Below are 22,198 nucleotides of genomic sequence, written 5' to 3'. Positions count from 1 at the left end.
ACACTTGGTGGGGGCGGCCACACAGGCTCTGGATAGGCGAGGATACTGCATGATAGTGTACGCAGAATTCACCTCAGGGTCACGTGGCACAGGCATATTGCTGCGAAAATCCTCCCAATACATAGTGAAATCCACGAAGATGGACGACCAGGGCCGCTTCGCAGAGGTACATGGCCAGTGGGAGGGTAGGCTACTAAACGTGGTCTCCGTTTACATTCCGCTGGGACTGCAAGCCGTGGCGCTGCCAGACCTCGGCAAGTTCCTATTAGAACTCCCTGAAGGAGAACTACTCATTGGCGGAGACTTTAACACAACGCTCACAAATACCCTTGATCGGTTCCCCGCACGAACACACACAGATGGCCCTAGCAAACTCCAGAATTTTCTAGAAGCGCAGGGACTGGTGGATGTGTGGCGTCTGCTACACCCGGAACAGCAGCAATACACTTACTACTCGGCGACACACAATAGCCTCTCAAGGATAGACTACTTTCTCACATTAGGGAACGGCCTCCTTAACATTGACGAAGCAAAGATACAGCCGAGGGGTATTTCGGATCATTCGCCGATTACTCTGACCATGTCTAGTACAGGCACCAAACGTAAGAGGGTCTATCTGATTTTTCCAGGGTATCTTAAAATCCCTAAAATTAGTAAAGACCTGAAGAAAGCAACCCGACTATATTTTGTAGAGAATCAGTCCTCGGTAGCCCCCCCCTCAATACTATGGGAAGCATACAAAACAGTGTTCAGGGGACAGGCTATTGCGGCGATCACAAACCACAAGAGAGTACAAAGGAGGGAAGCTTTGGAGCTGGAGTTGGGCCTCGAGAGGGCCAACACCGCCCATATGGCTGACCCATCAGAGGACACACTACACGCCTTGCAGATACACCAACGCCGCCTCAACGACCATATGAGGCGTGTGACCATGGCGGACATCGCCGCGACTAAACACAGAGTCTACGATATTGGGGATAAAGCCGGTAAACTCCTAGCGTGGCTGGACAGGAAACAGGGGGGAGGCAGGAACATACTGCAAATCACTGACGCCTATGGCATAACACACACCCAGCCGGAGGAAATTGTAGATGCATTGGCCGACCATTTTAGTGAAGTATACACCCCGTCAGTGGTTGTGACGGAGGATGAAGCCCGAACCGCCCTCGACTGTGTGCCTTTGCCGGCGCTGACAGAGGAGGCGGCGAAGGACCTCAACGCCCCCTTAACAACTGATGAAATTCAGTTGGCAATTAACTCCCTCCACTCGGGTAAGGCTCTGGGCCCAAACGGGGTGCCCATTGAATGGTTTAAAACCATGTCGGAATCCCTGAGTGAACCCCTACTTCAGATGTATGAGGAGAGTAGAGAAAAGGGTACGCTGCCCCCAGACCAGCGGATGGCAACCATAGTCGCCATCCCCAAACCGGGTAAACCGCCTAGCGACTGTAAGTCCTATAGACCTATCTCGCCCCTGAACCCGGAGGCCAAAATAATAGCGAAAGTGTTGGCGAACAGGCTTATGCCGTGCTAAGGTCAGCTGATTCACCCGGACCAGTCCGGCTTTATGCCACATCGAAGCACGGCTTTGAATCTTCGTAGGTTGCACAGAGTTTTGGCGAGAATCCCACTTTTGAAGGAACCAGCGGCGATACTGTCATTGGACGCCAAAATGGCGTTTGACATGGTAGAATGGAGCTATCTCTTCGCGGTGCTCACTCGCATGGGGTTCGGGCCCATCTTTATCTCATGGATCAGGTTACTATACAAAGACCCAGTGGCCAGGGTAGTGGCGAATGGACACACGTCACGTGACATACGTCTGGGGCGAGGAACTCGACAGGGATGCCCACTCTCGCCCCTCCTCTTCGCACTGGTCCTAGAACCGCTGGCAGTCACTATTCGGAGTACACAGCTTCTGAGGGGGATTAGATGGGATCAACAATGGGAAGACAGAGTGTCCTTCTATGCAGACGATATGTTGATATACCTCACAGACTTAGAGAATAGCCTTCCGAACCTCCTAGCAATATGCAACTCACACGGGCGAGTGTCCGGCTACACTATCAACTGGTCTAAATCGATACTCTTTGAGCTCAGAGGGCCGCTCCCGCCCCTGCCGGAATCCTGCCCGCTGGAGGTGGCTCATTCTTCCTTTAAATACCTAGGAATACATGTCACTCGAGACGCCACTGAGTTCTCCGCACTCAATCTGCAACCCCCTCTAATTCGACTACGTAATGATGTGCAACACTGGAAGGAACTTCCATTAACATTGCTGGGCAGAGCAGCATTATTTAAAATGATGGCGCTACCGCGCTTTCTATACGTACTCGAAAACGCCCCAACATTAGTAGCTGCCAGCTTCCTCCAGAAAGTAACTGCTCTGATATCGAGTTTGCTCTGGGGAAACCGACCAGCCCGAATATCTCACACGAAACTTAACAGAAGCTGGTACGATGGCGGAATCGCACTGCCTAACATGCAGTTGTATTACTGGGCAGCCCAACTCAAGATCCTCAACCAGTGGGTGCACGCCCCACAGGATGACCCAGCGTTCAAGTCAGACAGGGCACTACTGGGTACCAACAGTTTACTAGCACCTCTGTATCACCGGGGCACAGCGGCGAAACTCATAGGACCCACCAAACATACAGTACAGCTATGGTACAAGGCGCAAGCGAAGCTACGCTGGGAAGGGACCATCACGAAACTCACACCACTGTGGGACACCAAGGCCATTGGGACACCTACGGCGCACTAAGGGCTTCACCCAGTGGGATAACATTGGGATATCGACGGTGGGGGACATGTGGACTAGAGAGGGCGTGATCTCGTTTGCTTCCCTTCAGGACCAGTACGAACTGGGAGATAATGAGCTGCATAGATATATACAAATTAGACATGCCCTTCAGGCGGCGATCCCACCGAATGTGACACCACCAGCGTCCTCCCCGCTGGAAGACCGTTTGCTCACGGACTTCATGCAGGAAGGCGCAACCTCCTTAACATATCGTAAATTGATTAATAACTTACCTGACCCACTGGAGAAGTTGAAGGACAAATGGGCGGACGAAGTCGGAGACTTCGATGACTCCGACTGGAACGCTGCCATTGCATCCCCGCGTGAGGCTGGCATATCGTCGAAGTTCCGCCTGGTACAACTAAAAATCCTACATAGGGTATACTACACGAGAACTACATTACACAATTTGCAGAGGGCAGACCATCCATATTGTCTCAGGGGCTGCGGGGAAGAGGGCACATTCATACACACACTCTGGAGCTGCACACGTATTGTAGGCTACTGGCAGCGGGTACTCCGCACTATCGCTCAAACACTTAACACCTCACTACCACTGGACCCACGTGTATGCCTATTGAATGTATGGGGACCTACAGATCTCACATTTTATGAGAGGATATGGACCACGATAGGCCTCATGACGGCCAAACGGGACATTGCACAAAAATGGGGGGCAGCGGAACTTCGCACCTTGGCACAATGGAACAGAAACATGGATATGCTCATGTTGACGGAGAGGGCTGTATACAAACTAAGAGATAATCTGCGTAAATGGAATGGGGTTTGGCGATCATGGAACACGTACAGAGGGGATATTTGTGAGCCATTGCCGGAGGAGGATCTTGATAGCTCTGGGGATGAAGAGGACGCTGAGTAGGGGTCAAGGACAACGGAGGGCAGCACACGTGAGGGGTACGGGATTGGTTTCAATGCAACGAGGTTTAGTGACTGGGGGGTGCGCAGGCAGGAAGTAACTTAGTGAGATTTGCAGAACTGATCTCTCGCTGGGCAGCGTTGATACCAGATAGCTCACCATCTATAAATTGTTGACATACTGACTTATGTGTGGAGTTTATTAGTTATTCATAAAACACAAAATGCAAATTGTATTTCGGTATATATTGTATCCGTTCCTTATGAATAGGTATCCTGAATGACCAATAATGCATCAACGGTTGGGGACGGCTAGAATATCTGTACCTGGATCATCCGCACAACATAATGCATGCCGGCCTCAGGGTTGTAGGCGCAATTATGTACTGTGATTGAAAATATCTATATGACTTTGCAATAAAAAAATAAATAAATAAAAAAGGGTAAAACCAAAGAGGCAAATCTGAGAAACTACTCGAAAGGTAGAATGACATCACATAGACTGAGCAGCAAGGCAAGAGCATGACCAGAGAGGATGCATCAGTCACTTATTAGATTATAACACAGTGTTTGCTATTTCTGCAGTCTCTTGGCGCTGTTCGGTGATTTGGGCGAGTACTCTGTTCTGATGGTTGAAGGTTATCACAAAGGACCGTCTCCAGAGTGCAGAGGGGTCGAGTCCTGTGGCTTTTCACTCACTTATGTGACTACTTCGTTCCCCATTACATCATTCTGTTTCTGCCTCTTCACGACTGTCCTTTGTGAGGCAGCCTGTTCCTGATTGTGCTGACTATGTGACCCATCTAGAGTCCCATGCCTTCTTGTCCACAGTCTGCATTGGATTTCCTGCCGGTTGACTAGTATGCTAAGTCCCGTCATGGAATCTGATCTTTTAACTCGTTTACCAGTCCTTTGTGGGTGTGCTCTGTGGGCTGTGCTTTGTCTGGCAGTGTCATCTGGTGCCAAGGCTTTCATTTCTCCCCAAGCCACTGTTTTAATATTGTTTGTGTTAATGTCCTTCCTGACGTGGTCCACACTGCAGACTTTCCGATCCCAGGTGTAGTAATATTTGCACTACTGGTAGCCCTTAGCTTGTCTGGAATGTCTCTTAGATCCTGAACATCCTGGCAGTGTTCCATAAGAGGTTGGGTGGTATTGTGTGACTCTCAGTCACATGAGGCTCCCCCTGTTCCTTTCTTGAATGCCCCAAGGATATATTAATTCCTTCATTTTTTCAGTCTAGAAGATGAATCCATCATGAAACCATGACACCTCACCAAACGAAAAGATGTTGGGTAGGAATGTCAAGTGTAGACTGAGCGTGACACCACTGCTAAATTGGTAGCAGTAAAACGAAGAGAAAAGAAAGTTATCTTTTTAGATGGTTTCTGCGTTAAAAATTGGTGTAACGTTTAATCATCACTGACAGCAAGATAGGCACCCGCTGTTCAGTTTTGGTACTATGACAGCATTCCAGCTTTCTGTAGATCCACTCAGTCTACACTCGCGCTGTAGCATTTACCACCCCCTTCACATGATTTTATACATCTACACAAGAGCTGCTCACTATCAACACTATAATGAATTGTGCAGTATCACTTTTGTTGATCACGTGAGGCCACGTGTGCTGGCACCCTCCGTGGTGCAATATGCTTGTCACAAAACCGCGCATTTTTACCTTGGTCTTCATCCTCCAATTTGAAGTCCGCTTTATCATTAAATTGAGCCTGCCTGCCTTTGTTTGGCCAACATGGCTCGTCATCCTGGGCTGGTTTCAGAGGGAGCCCTTCTTTGTAGCCTGTGTCTTGTTGTCGCACACACATGTTGCTGACATCATCAGGGCTTGGTGTTTAGTCTCTTGTACTTGTTAGATAGAGTTGGTCTAATGTACACCTCAGGGTTTGGATGTTGGAGGCTTAGATTGAACTCATGTACACATAAAGGGCTGCTTGTTGTAGACTCAAGTTGAAACTCAACATACAGCTTAAGATTTGGGTCATGTAACATTGAGCGTATTCTAATGTCCCCGATAAAAGGGGGTGTAGTATCCTGAAATTGAATCTCATATAGGTTTTCGGATTTAGATGATGGAGGATCAGTTGGAGGCTCTTATAAAGCTTACCGTTTGGGTTTTGGAGCTTATGTGGCTTCTTGTGTCTAGTGTAAGGGTTTGACATTGGAAGTTCTGTTGGCTTTTCATTTACACTGTAAGGGTTGGATGTAGCAGCCTCATCCAGATTCTAATGTACACTTAAAGGGTTGGTATGTGGAGGATTTGATGGTGTCTCATATCATTATAACCATGCTCTGTTGAGGCCACAGAATTGGTCATGTGTACATTATTAGTGTTACTTTTTGGCATGAGTACAGTTTCATGTAATGAAAATGTATGTTTTGATGCTTTACTTAAAGTTCAACGAGTGTTCAGCATCTTTCAGTAGTAATGAAACTAGGTTCCATAGGGGTGGTGACTGTGCTGGACTGTCACAGAGCTGATTTTATTGTATTGTTGGAACCACCTCTCAGCTAATCTCATTCATACCATGTAGGAAAGATGTGATCCCAATATCTGGAATCCGCTAGGCATCCTGAGCCAGATGTACAACAGTTTTTTTTTTGGTCTCAAATGGGACGTGTGCGACCGCAAAAAAGGGTGGTGGTATGTACAAAAGCTATTTTGCAAGTCGGTGACTCGAAAAATAGTGTTTGCAAGTCGCTATTAGGAAGGGGCGTGCCAAGGTCTTCCCTTCCTAATAGCGAGTCAGACTGGTACGTACCATTGTTGCGTTCACAAAACACTTGCAGTTTACCCCCTATTTTAAGTAGGTTGTGAGCCACTCTCAAGCGGGAAGGGGTCGCCAGGGCTCCCATTCTCCTTTGTGAATGGATGCAAAAATATTTTTTAATAGCAGGCATTGGTCCCACGGACCACTGTCTACTCCTAAACAATGAAACAGAGTCATTTCATTTTTAAGTCGAGCTGGAGTTGCATCCGAAGGATGCTCCAGCTCGACAACTTTAATCCGCCGTCTCGGGGGAATTAGGGACAAGAGGGTGCCACACGCTTCTCTTGTGCTGGATTTGACTGCGTGCATGCGCTTTTTTTTTTGTTTCCTCCAGCAGGTTTCTTGAGCTGTGTTAGCGTGCTTTCAGTTTTGTTTCTTGTTCTCTCATTCTTTTCCAGCGCTGAAGCCTACGCCACTTCTTCCCATTCAACCGCTTCATTTGTAAACAATGGAACATGGCCGGTGCACTCACTGAAGCTAAATCGTTCAGCTAAAGAGCCTGCATGATACACAACCCGAGTGCTCATAGCGCAGCGAGGCTCCGCCGTGGGCGCACACAGGGTTACCAGAGCTGCGGGTTGAACGCCGCCTCGCCCATGCGGGGCTTCGGGTCTGAAGGCAGCCGGTTCTCTGGTAGTATCCCGAACGGACAGGTAATGGAGACCTGCAATGGTCCCTCGCGCATCCCTACGACCCCTTTGCTCACACGTCCCGGCAGCTTTCTAGTAACACCCGCCGGCAGCGCTGTCTAACACCGTCCCGCACAGCTCGGGGACAAAGAGGCCGCCTCTCACCTGCACTTGCTCCGAATCGTACTCCTCGTCATCGGCGCTGACAGACATGGCTTTCGCCCTGCGGAGCCTCCTTCCCGGAGAGGCGGCAGGCCCCTCACACCGAGGGCGGCCTCATGAATAACATGCACCCGCGCGGAAAGGAAGAGGTTGAGCTCGGCTCTTGACCAATGGCAGCCGGCCCAGCTCGCCACGGCTCCACTCAAAGGCCTGCCGCCGGCCGGCGCCCCGGCACAGGCAGCGACGACAAGGGGCGGCCGCAGAGCCGGGTGCGTGTGGCGCTGTTTACACCGGGGGCTCCACCTGGCACGGAGCGGAAACTGAATGCACAGCGCGCTTGTGCCAACTGACACACCCCTGCCTCCATGAGGAAACCTTTTATACACACGTATATCGAGTACATTGTTATATGTGGTGCCGGTCCCACGCACCGCACCGTGGCTGAGGGAGAATTTCTCTTTGCGAACTAATTCATCCGGTTAAACGCCACGACTCACGTAATACAGGTGCCATAGCACAGCGGCCTGAGAGTGAATACAGCGGCAATCCCGATAGTATCATATTGGGTGCGTGCGGGGGCGCCTCTGGTATATTTTTTCTACACCCCCTCACCCCCCAGCATGTTTTGCTCTTACGACCGTGGTATTTGTAGACCGGCTTTAATAATCAACATGAACATTTCTATTGGTAAAAGACTGACTCACTAGCACAACACTGGATCTCCGTGGGAAGTAGGCCAATCCTTGTACAACAGAACCACTCCTGGTGTGCAAATGCCTCTGCCTGTGACAATTAAGTACTTTATGAATGACTCTTAGGAAGACAATCACGCCTACGACAAAGCAGTTACATCATCCATGTAACAATGTAAGTTTTTTAAAAAAGTAACGTCTTAAAGAGCACATTCTTCCTATCGGTGCTTGGCTGTTGAAGGAAGTGACTCTGCAGTGTGGTGCGGTGGACGTTTTGATTGTAAAGCAGATGTGGAAATCCCCGCAAGCCAGCTTTGGGCACCGTAGTGACATTCTGCATGCCTGCAACCCGAGGCCGCAGCCAGGTGGGAGATTTCAGCCCGGTTGCTGTCGCAGTGTGTTTTACATTTGGTAAACCGTGCATAATCATGGGGGCGGGTCTGCCTGGTGATTTGAGCTGGCTGTTGCACCAGGGTTCCTTCCGTCTCGCTCTGTTCCTGTTATCGGACATTAAACTGTGCTTCAAAGACGTGTTCATTGGCTCCATCTTAATTTATGTCCATAACCAAAAACATGGCATGCTCCGGAGCATATTTCCTTCTTGCAAATCGTAAAAATAGTTTACACTTTGCAAAGTTCGGAGAAGCCGTGTGCAGCTTAAACCCCTCTAGATATGACATTCCACCCCTGGGTGCGAGCAGGCTCGTGTGTTGATTCATAAAGCATTTCCGAGGCGTTTAACAGGGGTAAGCACTCGTAGATGCACCTTTGTACAACGCATTTCATGACTGGGACGGCGCGAGCGCTCTGTGGTGCATGTTCCTAGCAGGAAGCGCAAGCGCTGTGTGCAGGAGCCAAGTTGAGTTCACGTAGGGTGCATTTCATTCAAGTGCGCATGGAGGTTCCTGGCATGAATACTGATCCGAGCCCTGCCAAGCGTTTCCTATTCTTTCCATTCCGTGGCTTTCTGCTTTCATTCTCTCTACCCTGACAAAAACAGCGCTTCCTTTTTCCTTTTTATTTATGCATATATTTAATTATGGAGTCTCATAGAGCTTTCTACCACTCCGGGTTGTGTAATTATTGCCTTCTAGTCTCCATCGAGTGTGACCTTTTTCCGGCGCACTCCTCAAAAATCTTTATTTCCGACACACTCTCGTGGTATGCCACTGTCGGTTTCTTTCCACAATTCTTTTCTCACTCTTATATTTTCAGGTCGAGTCTACAGTCTGCGCACATGCGCTGCGAGGCACACTGTATTCAGTATAAGTTTGGCCATGCCCACCACTATTAATTGGTTCCTTCCTATGCCTTTCAAAATGCTTTTTTTGGGTGTGGTGAAGGGTGCCATCTGTCCCTCTTTTGGGTGTGTTTGTCACGCCCATAGCAACAGACCCTCTTACTTGGGTCATTTCACCTCTGGCTAAGTCAGAGTTCCCATAGTAAAGTCATTTATAGTTTTCTTAATAAGTTTGGCGCCATTCAAAAAAACTCCACCAAAACGGTTTTTTAAAACTATTTTTAAGTTCCTCAATTTGGGTTATTCTTGGCAAGTTTCGTGCTGAACTGTAAAGTAGTTGCAAAATAAATCTATCTATCTAACTATAGCCCTCACTCTATCAATCTATCGCCCTCACTCTATCTATCAATCTATCGCCCTCACTCTATCTATCTATCGTCCTCACTCTATCTATCGCCCTCACTCTATCTACCTATCGCCCTCACTCTATCTACCTATCGCCCTCAATCTATCTACCTATCGCCCTCACTCTATCTATCTATATATCTATTTATCTATCTATTGCCCTCACTCTATCTATCTATCGCCCTCACTCTATCACCCCTCACTCTATCAATCTATCTATCTATGGCCTTCACTCTATCAATTTATCTATCTATCGCCTTCACTCTATCTATCGCCCCTTACTCTATCAATCTATCGCCCTCACTCTATCTATCTCACTCACTCTATCGATCTATTGCGCTCACTGTATCTATCGCCCTCTATCTATCTATTGCACTCACTCTATCTATCGCCTCACTTTATCTATCGCCCTCACTCTATCTATCGCCCTCACTCTATCTATCTAAGGGCCTCACTCTATCTCTCTATCGCCCTCACTCTGTCTATCTATCGCCCTCACTCTGTCTATCTATTTATCTATCTATTGCCCTCACACTATCTATTTATCTATCTATTGCCCTCACTCTATCTATCGCCTCACTCTATCTATCTATCGCCTCACTCTATCTATCGCCCTCACTCTATCGCCCTCACTCTATCTATCTTTCGCCCTCACTCTATCTATCGCCCACACTCTATCTATCTATCGCCCTCTATCTATCTACCTATCGCCCTCTATCTATCTATTGATCTATCTATCTATCGCCCTCACTCTATCTATCACCCTCTATCTACCTATCTGTCGATCTATCTATCTATCGCCCTCGCTCTATCTATCGCCCTCAATCTATCTGTCTATCGCCCTCGCTCTATCTGCCTATCTATCGCACTCTATCTATCGCCATCACTCTGTCTATCTATCTATCTATCGCCCTCACTCTATCTATCACATCACCACAGCATCACTCAGCACCACCACAGCATCACTCAAGGGCACCACAACATCACTATGCGCTACCACAGCATCACTGAACGCCACGGCATCACTCGTCGCCACCACAACATCACTCAGCGCCACCACAACATCAATCTGTGCAACTATTCAACAACAACTGGTTCAAGTATGTTCTATCAATTTTTCAAGCTTTATTACAAATGTCACAAAAAGATGATAATATTTCACTTCTGTTCTTGGATTTTCGTCACAATAAAATGCACTGAACATAATCTTCACAAAAGTTATTTACAGAAGTTTAAGCTATTGCCATTATAAATTACAATAACTTTTATTTAAGTATTAATTATTTAAAAAAATTAAAAGCCATTGTTATTTGTAAGTCACGTAAATACAACACATATTGCATTATAAATGCTATAGGTGTCACATTTGCGAAAGTTATAACTATTGGCATTGTAAATGACAAAGCTATTAATTTCGCCATTTTTAAAACCAACACATAAATAAAAAATTTGTCATTTACAATACCAATAGCTCAAACTTTCCGAATGCGAGACCTATTGAATTGCAAATGCTTGTTCTCTTTTAAATGTATCCAGTTTTCCTTTATGAAAAACAGACTGCATTAAAAAAAACTGTGTTATTGAAAAAGCAGTCACAGACATGGTGGTCTGATGATCCCAGCAGGCCACCATCCCTGCGAAGGCTGGCCATTCCCTATGGGTCGCAAATTGCGACCTGCCTCGTGATAATTGATGCGGGAGATCATTTGCAACCCCATTAGGAATCACAAACAGTACCTGAGACACTATTGGAAATTTCATTTTGCGAGTCACATATTGCAAGTCGCAAAACGTCACAATTTGTGAATCCCAAAATGGAAGGGTCCTACTTCTGGCCCCCTGTCACCTACTTCTGTACAACCTGTAGCGCTTGGAAGTCCATGTTGCCTGTCAAGTTAAGCTGTCCATATAACTTAACAAATATGAGGTTTAGTGCCATTGCATATTGAGGTGGAAAGACTTCATGATTTGCCAGTGAGTTTGAGCAGTATCATGCCTCTGCCAGTTGTGTTTCCATCAAGGGATGTTTGCTGTGGTCTTTCCCTCTCACTACAGAACGACAATAAATATCTACGTTGAATATTCACTGAAAAACATGTTCAAAATCTTGCTCAAGATGGATTTCTGTATTCTTTCCCTAGATATGTCTACACCTTTGGATACCGTCCCTGTCTTTCCTCCATCCCTGCACCACATAGAGTTGAACAACTTCTGTTCTGTATTTTTTTGTTTCTCACTTAGATCTGGCTTCCATCACAATTCAATCTGCTGTTAACTTTTTACCAACAAAGAGAAACTTGCTCAGTGTATCAGGAAGTGATGTATTTAAAGTGCTACAGGAATATAACCGTTCTAAGCTTTCCCTTTTACACTTTCATGCACCGAAAATGTAAAAAATCTACACCCTTATATTATCTGACCCCCCCCACATACGTGCAGATTTCTGACTTTTTCGTTTTCACAAAGGTTTTACTCGGATTCTAGGAAATTTCCTGTAACTGTCTCCGGTTTCCTGGCATACGCATGTGAAATTCCCGTGAATTTCCATCCACTCACATGCGGAGGTGTTTTCAGCATATGTAACTGTAAAGGGGGGGTATGGCTTGCCATGCATGTAAATACAGTTCCCTTTTTCCCTGTACTTCGAACATATTTTACCCTATGAAAACACCTCTTCCAATACACTGCCACCAATGTTGGGGGTGTTCGATTCCCGTTTTCCGGTACTTCGAAAATATTTTACCCTATGAAAACACCTCTTCCAATACACTGCCACCAATGTTGGGGGTGTTCGATTCCCATTTTCCCTGTATTTGGAAAATATTTTACCCTATGAAAACACCTCTTCTGATACACTGCCACCAACGTTGGGGGTGTTCGATTCCCAATCTGGGAAGTGATTTATTATTTCCCTTATCAGGAATACATTGAGCTTAGATGGAAATGTGTTAATACCCACAAAAGTATGCACAAAATGTCAGGATACTCCATCCCCCTCCAAATATATTTAAACGCATGACAATATTTGTGCAAGTGGCTCTTTTCACAAATATAAAATCAGCGTTTGTGATTTGAAAAAGTGTTTTTAAACTTATGTTAAAAAAAAGGTTATTTGTGCCTGTGAACTAAGCACGCGTGCGCAAACGGCTTAGCCAATCTACCCCAAGGATTTGGAAGGGTATATGTACAGGTGTCTCTAATGGTAATTGCACACTAACTAACTTTTGCCCTTTTAGGCGGGTGCCTTGGAGAGGAGGCTACTTTGTCACGTGCAAAAATGAATGACAGCAAAGGCAGATCAGCAACCATCTGTTCTTTTACCTATGTGATAGACCTCTCGCTCCCAAGGTTAGCACATTACAAGTACAGTATATTTTCCTGATGTGACCTGCACCCCCTCACCATGGCAGGTGCAGGAGCAGTGACGTAGAGCCGCCGTGAGTGACCGCAGTGATGTGTTGGAGAGACATACGTATGTGGTGGACCTCTGAATACTGACTTTGCGTAGGGCTTGAAGAGATGAATATTAAGGAGTCGCGAGGACCATCTGCTGCCTCATGTTAATATTTACAACTGAGTCATATTTAGAGTCCTCACTCTAGCCAGCTGTTCTCTATGTATGTGGGCTGTGGATGGGTCTGAGGTAACATGGGGCCGTTTCTTCTTGGAAACTGGGCACGGAAAACGAGAATAGCGGTTGATATTCATCATTTTAAGTATGCTGCGGATAGTTGTGCCCGGGTCCTCCCTTCTTCGCTTCGAGAATGCTGTATTAGTGCCAGGATTGTTTCAACTTCGCACACAGAGCGCTTCCTCTTGTAGGGGCCATCCAGTGAATAATATCATAATATGTCGCAAAGCCCAGGGAGACCTCATCAAAAAAAGAAACATTCTGGAATGCCTACTGTTGGTGATTGTTAAGGTTCCAGAATTGGGTAAAATGTACTTTATTTCTCTCTAGGCTGAATGGCCCCTGTAAAGTGAGAAAATAGCATGAAACGTTTCACTGCATTTAATACTTTCGAGATATATCATTTTTATAGTATTTCTATTGATCTATCCACTCGTCATCTGATAAGTTGAGGAGGTATACCAGCCCTGTTTGTTGTTACAACACAGTGACTCAAAAAGTTGTGTTTGGTGGAGTCCATTATTCGAACCTTAATGTCAGACTTCATAGTAAAACAAGTATTGGCATGGTCAGAATGTCTTGGCTTAGGGACTTAGGCCCACATGCATCAAGCTGTTTAGGAATCGCAAACGGTGCGATTCGGTAAAATCGGCCGTTTGCGATTCCTAAATACCTTTTTAGTATGCATCAAGCATTTTTGGAAAAATCGCTATTTTTTGCGAATTCCAAAAATGCGATTGCTCTTAGGGAATCGCAAATTTGCGATTCCTTAAAAGCAATGCATGATTAATTTTAAAATTGCGAATTCGCATTTAGGGGGGGCAAATTACCACGAGGGTGAACCTCGTGGTAATTTGCGAAAAAGTTTTAAAATGCTCAAATTAGCATTTTAAACACGGTCATGTTACATACACACATGTCCTTAGGACGTGTGTGTGAAACATCCATTTAAAAATACATTTCAGGGGTGCAAGGGGGGTCCTTTGGACCCCCCCCCTGCACCCATGGAATGCATTAACATTTGCGAATTCCAATTTGCGAATTCGCAATTCCCATTGATCCATATGGGCCTTTTGGCCCATAGGAATCAATGGGAATTGCGAAATCGCAAATTGGAATTCGCATAATATTTGCGATTCGGTAAAAAATGCGATTTTTACCGAATCGCAAATATTATGCACTTTCAATCATACATCCCGTTTTGCGATTCCTTATTTGCGATTCGGTAAAAATCGCAAATTAGGAATCGCTAAATCGGACTTTGATGCATGTGGGCCTTATTGGCTTTTCCAATGCCTTTTGGAGATGCTGTGCAGCGAGGCCAGAAGGGAAATAAGGGGGAAAAAGGGTGAGGGATAAATGTTTTAGGCATTAGTTTGCAATCTTCCTAGCAAATTTACGTCACCAATGCAATTGTGTGTTGTGAGCGAACCAAGAATTATCAGGAGTTGGAGCCCGTCCTTTACTTACCTTTGGTTAGCTTTACTTTGGCCCTCATTTGCTTGCTGGTTATTCAATGATTTTCCGTTTTCCCAGCTAGTGTATCTTGTGTTTATCCCTCGTCCTTTTGTTTCCCTTATTTACCACCAAGTCTTTTTTCAAGGTATGAAATATTAGTGAGCATGCCTCGCACAATACAGATGTATGCTGTTTGTTGGAACTTAGATTTGTTCCTTTAAATGAGACAGGGAACATATGTTTCAGTAAATGCACCTTCATATGCAGTCAGGGTAGTGAGTGTATGGTCTCCAACATTGACCACCTGGAGGAAAAACGCAAGTGGCTTAAAGTTTTTTTAATAGTTGAAGTTTACGTGTGTTGAAGTAAGCCTGGCCAATAGCCTTAAGTGAGTTCCAGGTGAGTACACTTGTTTCTCTTTAAAAGGGGGATCTGCTGTAAAGGAAAAACAGATCTGTTTTTCTACATCGATAACAATCACTAACAATGACCATTTCAGAATGTTGCTTTCTTTGGTGACGTCTGCTTGTGTTCTATAATGTACTGAGACATCACTTGGTGGATGACTCTTTTAATGGTAATGGTGGAAATCTGTCCCCGCTGCATGAAAGGGGAGAGAATCCAGATGGTGATTTGCGATGGTTGTTCTCGAAGGGTAAGCATTTCAAGGCTAGCCAAATGCGTGAGCAATGTGTAAGATGTTCACCACCTGCATGAACATGGTGTCATACCCCAAGAAACACTGAGTTTTCTGTCTCCTCTATCAAGGAGTTCGGTAGGTGTTATTATGGCTTGGTCACACAGTGGATACGCGTTTTCAATTACAATTTTGAGTGGTAATGACACAACGTATGGTGTTTTCTACAGAGAGGGAGTGGTCCACAGGAGAATCCAAGTCCACATCAGTTTTCACATAGTTTTGGTGGCGGTAACACACTCAAAAAAACTCTGGACCTCATGAGTTTTTAGATTATGAAGTTTTGAAGGGGGTAATGAGTGTGTTTAGTATCAAGTATTAGTGTCCTTAGGCTCAATCCATATTTCCAAAATAGAATCCGGATCGCGATAGCGGAAGAAGTAACGAGTAGACTGTCGACGCAGCACTCCAGGGATACTACCCCCACAAATTTAAAAACCGGATTCTATTTTGGAAATTCTTTTGCGAAAGATGAGGAACTGTACAGAACAAAAAATATTGTAAATAGCCTTGAAAAAGCCCTGGCGCAAATCGCCATAGGGGCGAAACACATCCATGTTTTTATCTACACAAATAAAGAGTAACTTTTCTACAAAATAAGGACTTTTTGCTTCTGATTATACAAATAAGGATTGAGCCTAAAGACACTAAGACTTGATACTAAACACACTCATTACCCCCTTCAAAACACAACGTATGGTGTATCTATATGTTTGTGAATGGACCATTTTGCATTTAGACAGAAAAGTGGTTTTACTGTTTCCTTTGTGGTTCTCAATATCTCAGTACTTTAATTGTTATAATGGCTACCTTAACTGATAGTGTAAAGTTACCTTTATACAAAACCACTTAGTCCAGTCTTTTGACGAGCAAAACAAAATTACATGCTAACTTGACTTACTTAAAAAATATATATATTATCCTAACTCCTTATGAAGGGTTCCATTAAGCGTAATTATTTGTGCAGAAAATCTCGAGGGCCCCATGACACAAACTGCTTGGTGGGGGATCATTATTGTGTTACATCTCTGCCAGACAACTTTTTGAGGGCCCAGCCTCAAAAGTCTCTTGAGCCATCTGTAGCCCTGTCAACCTCTCCCTCCTGAGGACCGAGGGCCCTTAATTAATAGTAACCAGGGATCTAGAGCCGGTTAATTAAAACCGAGTAGGGGACGCTATGGCTTCCATTGTCAAAGTATAGGATATTCTCTCTAGCAGCGGCTTGTTGTTGTGTTGTCTGCTGCTCCAACCGTCTGAAGTCCGAGCACCTGTGTGTTTTCCTCTGAAGCATCCTTCTCGGTGGCACGCCACGCACGACCTGTATTCACTCGTGAAGGACACGATTCTGGTGTGAATCACCCTAGGTTCTGAGAAGCGAACTGAGCTCGCGCTGGAGGCGCGCGCGGGTATTTACCAGTCAGTCACTGAGGGGGCGCGCGCTGCAACGATGCGATCTCCAGGGACCTAATGAGTGCATCTAGTCGACAAAAATGCACGAGGCTGAGCTCGTTCACCTGAAGCCCATATTTCCTCGGCAGCATAGATTCCCAAAGTAACGGTTGTTTTTGTGTCACAGTCAAGTTTGAACAAGCTTGCATATGACACTGTTGTTTGTGCAGACAGGACAATAAACTCGTTTTCGAATGAAATTCACGTTCAGGTTGTTAGTTGAGTGTGTGCCTTTCGTCCGAATTCAGCAGCAGGTATTTTTATTATGGTTATTTGTGGTTAAGGCTGACGTGTTTTTTTACTGTCTTTTTTTGTAATAATAGGAGACGGGAAATAAACTTGTGTATTTATTTTTAAGAATAGAAAAAATGCAAATTAACTCTTCTTATGAGCGACTCAACGGAGTGTAAGCTGTGCTGATTGACAATATTGTGGGTTTTAAAAGTTTGAAGTAGCTGTAGAGGAATACGCTTGCCTGTTATATACATTCTTTAACATTTCCATCACGCAGTCCTGTTAATTTGGAATCTGTTGTAAAGCGCATTTTTCTTGGCACAGGGCAAAACTGTGTTGGTTTTAATGTGGGCCACCGGAATTATGCGATTCTGCATTTGCTTCTTATTGTCCTCATAAGTATGGATTTGCTTCGTTTGCCACACAATCCATCATCTGACGCATAATCTGCAGATTTTAGCAAAAACAAATTTGTTTCTAGCTCAAAATCAAAAGTTACTAAATATGTGGTCACGTCTTCGCTTACAGTGGACCCCTTAGCAAAAATGAATTTGTTGCTTATTTCTGTATTTGATTATTAAACCAGCACTAATGAAGTGAAATCTTTGCCAGACGGTATAACCATGTGTAAAAATGACAAAATAAATTAAGTAATACTATAAAAAAAAAATGCATTATGCCGCATTCTTTGCCTTTTCCAGCTGCATATTTCAATCAACCCTGCTGCTTAGTTTGGAACTCCTCTGCTGCATAATTCCAGTGATTCTGGTTTTAATAGATATGTATGAAGGGGCAGAACTGGCCTCATTCTAGCTTGAACCCCCAAACCTCTGGCTCCACCCCACAGCAAACTTACCAGCACCCTCAGCCCAAGAGTGGCCCGTCCCACACTTTGCAGGAATGCTTTTTGTGCCTGTAGAAAGTGAGTCTTTAGATTCTTTGTAATCAAGTATTTCTCGGTGACTGCGGTCTTGAGTTGACCTTGTTGTGTTGGTAGTCTATATGTCCCAATGTTATGAGATAGTAGATCTATTGCCGCGTTGTACCTCACTTTTGTTACAATTAGCTTGGCATAAATGGATGGTAGGTGTTAAAATGGCTTGGTCACACAGTGGATTCACGTTTTCTATTACAATTTTGAGTGGTACTGACATACCCTATGGCAGTGCTTAATTTGTAAAATATTAAGTGCCAGGGCTCTAACCAGGAGGCCACTGCAGCTTGCACCACCCATCGCCCATGTCATTGCTGCCAAAACAACTACTAAGCATCTCTCGCATGTAAATGTGTCAGTTCAGATTATTTCATGTCCCCAAAGCTAAAGGAATGGCTGGGGAGGCCAGTATTATCAATTTTTAATGTATATTGTTTTCCTAAACAACTTATACTGCTCATCTCTAAATTACATGAGCAGCGCCACAATGTTGCAGACTGACCTAAGTTTGGTGTTGACAATTAGGTGCCGAGCACCGTAAACCAATTAAGTGCCGGTGCTCAGCACCGGAAAGCACCGGCTCAAATTAAGCACTGCGGGCCTATGGTATATATATGTTTGTGAATGTAACCGTTTGCATTTATACGGAGAACTGCACAGAAAACAGGTAAGTACCTGTTCTCCGTCATCAGGAAGGTGTGTTTACTTTTTACTTCGTAGTTCTCAATTTTTCCGTACTTTCATTGCAATTTGGATACTTTAACTAATAGTGTAAAGTTATTTTGTGCAACATCACTAAGTCCCATCTGTTGATGGCAAAAACTAATTTAAATGAAAGATTGACTTACTCGTTTTTATCCCATCTTTAAGTCATTCCAGCACCACAACCCAAGGAACACTAAGAATACATTGTCCATTTTGATAAAGTGAAAGAAAAGCATAGTCTTTTCAGAAAAGACAGTTCTACAGTGAACATAAGCCACGCCCATTGTAGTCATTGCAAGGCACTTTATCTCCTCTGCAGTGCCCATGTCTTAAACCGAGTCTACCAATTGGCTCCAGATTCGAGCAAACCTTTGAGAATCTGGTTTGCGTACCACTGAAGACCAACAGTGGCTTTTGGGTTTAATTGGGAATTTCAAGGGTACGTTCAGGGTTCTGTTCCAGTAATCTAAACCCTTCTAATCTCTCTATTCCAGGCAATTTACTGCTTCCACTTCCACACTAACTTACCCTGTGCTCCATCTAGTGATAGTGATTTTATTTTCAGAACGCTGTGCTGCAGGAATCCCTCCACAGCTAAAGCTCTGGCCACATACCAACACACAGATAACTGGGCAAGGAAATTAGTTTCAGATGTTGGCATCACATTTAAATGGGTCAGTTCATTCTCCAGCTGGCATCCTGTCTGCAGCGTGATATGCTGTGGGCCCCTGGCTGCTTTAAGCAGATATATTTTCATTAGCGATCACATTTCAGACAAGCTGGCGAACATTTAATGGGAGATCAGATGCTGTTTATTCTTTGAATTGGTGGTTCTATGTTACTCATCAGAAGCATGTCCATATTGTCAACAGCGTCTGTTTTCTGCTCCCACTGCAGCATGGACAAAGACAGCCAGGACGTGCACCAGGAGCTGAACCGGTTGAAGAACAAGTTCCAGGAGATGCGCAGGATGATCGGCGCCATGCCGGGGATCGACTTGAGCCCCGAGCAGCAGCAGCAGGAGCAGCGCAACCTGAGGGACCAGGTCCGGACCAAGAATGAGCTCCTGCAGAAGTACAAGACACTCTGCATGTTTGAGATCCCCAAGGAGTAGACCACCTCTGTACTCCGCTCTGCAGATCTGAAGCCAGGATGGAGATCCAACGGCTTTTCTATATCCCAATGGAATAAAAACCTACAGACATCATGTGACATTCAACCGGGGGAACTTTGTTTGCATTTTTTTCTTTCGTGTGTGCCGCTGTTAGTGATTCAGATGAACTTTCAGGTCTGCTCAAGTAGGATATTGAGTAGTTGTAGTTTAAATGGCAGCTGTGCAGTTTTCATGAGTACTTCCTTGTCCCGCTTTGCAGATACTTCTGCCTAAAACCCAGAGTTCATTTTTACACGTTTGATTATTTTGTTGTTGTTTCCCTTCATACAAGGTGATTTGTAAATGTCATTCTATGTACTGTGACACAGTGGGATTATTAGTTGGAGAATTATCATCTGCATTAACCTCAGGACTGTTCATTTTGAGGTGGGTGTTGTTTAGCATGGATGGTCTTGTTTAGCCATTGGGGTGATCATTGTGCTTCAGTTATAATTTGTTGTAACTTGCCATGCTCACTCAGTGACAGCAAGAGTCTCGTAGTTTTTTTTATTCAGCCTTCTGTATGAAAAAGTGATCGGAGCCTGACATATCCTCCATTCATGGAGATCCACCCTAAAATAAAGAGCTCTGTCTGGGTCACCTGTATACAGGCGTTTTTTGAAGCACCCAGAAGAGTCCAGCCAATTTTGAAATGTTGACTATGTCCCAACTGTATGACCGCAAGGCTGTTATGCCTTGGTCAACAGAGCACGAGATTTCTAAAGGTTGGCAGAGCAAGATAGCCGGCGATGTAATAATTAGAGTTGAAACCAGGACATCCCAGTGAACTCAAACAGCCCAAGGTTGCATGAACTCTCAAGAGTCATTAGAACCAGGTAATTATCTTACCAATCCAGACACTGACCCCGAATGACTGTGAAAGTGTATGATTAAACGCATGCCCTAAACCAGTTGAATTATTCGAAGTCAGTTCTTATTTTTCCAGTTAGGTTTAACACTTCCACAGTTATATTGTGAGATTCTTGGTTCTGCAGCTTCTTTTCGCCTTTAAAAAGTTGTGCAGCCTGTGCATGCGAAGAGTCTGTTAGGGTTTGCTGGCAAGTAGATGGCAAATTTTCAAAACCTGGTGGGTTCTGCATGCAGCTATTATGACCAAGTGTCTGGCAGCATAGTTCACCCTGCGAGTGACCGCTGATATGGAAAATCAAAATTGAAAACCAGATGGCGGCTTTTCACCGTGACCCACCTTTCCTCATCTGGTGTTGAGGTCCAGCTAGTGCGAAATTCTAAACGCCCCTCCTTGAGTATTTTGGAATGTCGCCTTTTAATAGCTGCTACAGTCACAGTCATGTATACTCTTCCAGTACCCAATGAAAGCCCCAGTACCAGTGCATTTTTACGATCTTCTTTTGATTAGGAACCAGGTCTTACACTCTGATGATTATTCTGAATCTGTACTGGGTCCCTGGCATACTAAACACTGGGAGTACAAAAAGCAAAAATATCTTCTCGTTTTAATCAAAATAACTAGGTTCATGTATTAAAGTCTTTATTGTAAAACTTTTTCTAGTTGTGGAATTGAGGAAACCTGATCAGCCATGTAAAACGAAAAATCTGAATATCTGTCAATTAGTAAAAATGTGTTAATTGGATTGTCTGCTTACCATAATAACAAGGAACACTACTTTCCATGTTCTCAAAGATGTGATGAATTAAAGGATGTTACAGTAATTATTTCCAAGGCCATGATTGGACGATTCTTAAGTTACCGAGCCATATGGGGGCAACAGCAATAGAGCTTGTAGATCAAAAAATTATCAGAAAGGCATCTTCGCCTTCACCAGTGGCTAAGTGTTGGGCTCCAGTAGGCGGCAATTGCCTGTAGAATAGGGGGAAATTTACCAAATCCGTATGGTAGCCAAGCGTGGCAAACAAGACCAAAACTTATAGGAGCTCGTAGTCTAGGTTGTTAACATCCTTTGAAACATCAATTAAAAGAACAATTTTTAATCTCTCAGTGTATCAAAAGGTGGCATATTTTTTTTGTAATTGAGTTTGCTAAACCTTCATTTACAAATAAAATGGAGAACTGGGACACGTGGAATATTTCTTCTGTGACTAGGTGTGACCTCCAGATCTGTTTCCTTTTGAGGCCTGTTTTTACTATTCAGTATTTACTCTTGTATTGACTACAGTGTCTTTGGTTTTTTAACTCCGAGCTTTATGCTTCGTTTCTTAGCATTGTAATAAGAGTTATTACTGTTACCAACTTAACAGTAGGTATTACATTTATCGACCTCCGAAGGATAGAAGACAATATGCATGGCTGGGAAGGATCAAATTTAAATCTATGTGCATTCTGCATAAGACTCTGAATGGGGCT

At 44.5% G+C, this 22,198-nt stretch overlaps 1 protein-coding gene across 1 annotated transcript in view; it reads left to right on the top strand.

Annotated features, from left to right (window-relative positions):
* Positions 1-21,910, top strand: part of MED9 (mediator complex subunit 9) — a 53,409-nt gene extending 31,499 nt beyond the window's left edge. The window contains exon 2 of the mRNA XM_086940852.1: positions 19,599-21,910. Within this exon, the coding sequence (XP_086796978.1) occupies positions 19,599-19,815 (217 nt within the window). The 3' untranslated portion in view covers positions 19,816-21,910. The remainder of the gene's footprint in view (positions 1-19,598) is intronic.
* The last annotated feature ends 288 nt before the right edge of the window (positions 21,911-22,198 follow it).

The sequence above is a fragment of the Lissotriton vulgaris genome, chromosome 10 (assembly GCF_964263255.1).
Source record: "Lissotriton vulgaris chromosome 10, aLisVul1.2, whole genome shotgun sequence".
NCBI classification, from domain to species: domain Eukaryota; kingdom Metazoa; phylum Chordata; class Amphibia; order Caudata; family Salamandridae; genus Lissotriton; species Lissotriton vulgaris.
The sequence above is the reverse complement of the archived record's forward strand: the minus strand, read 5'-3'. Positions and strand labels throughout refer to the sequence as shown.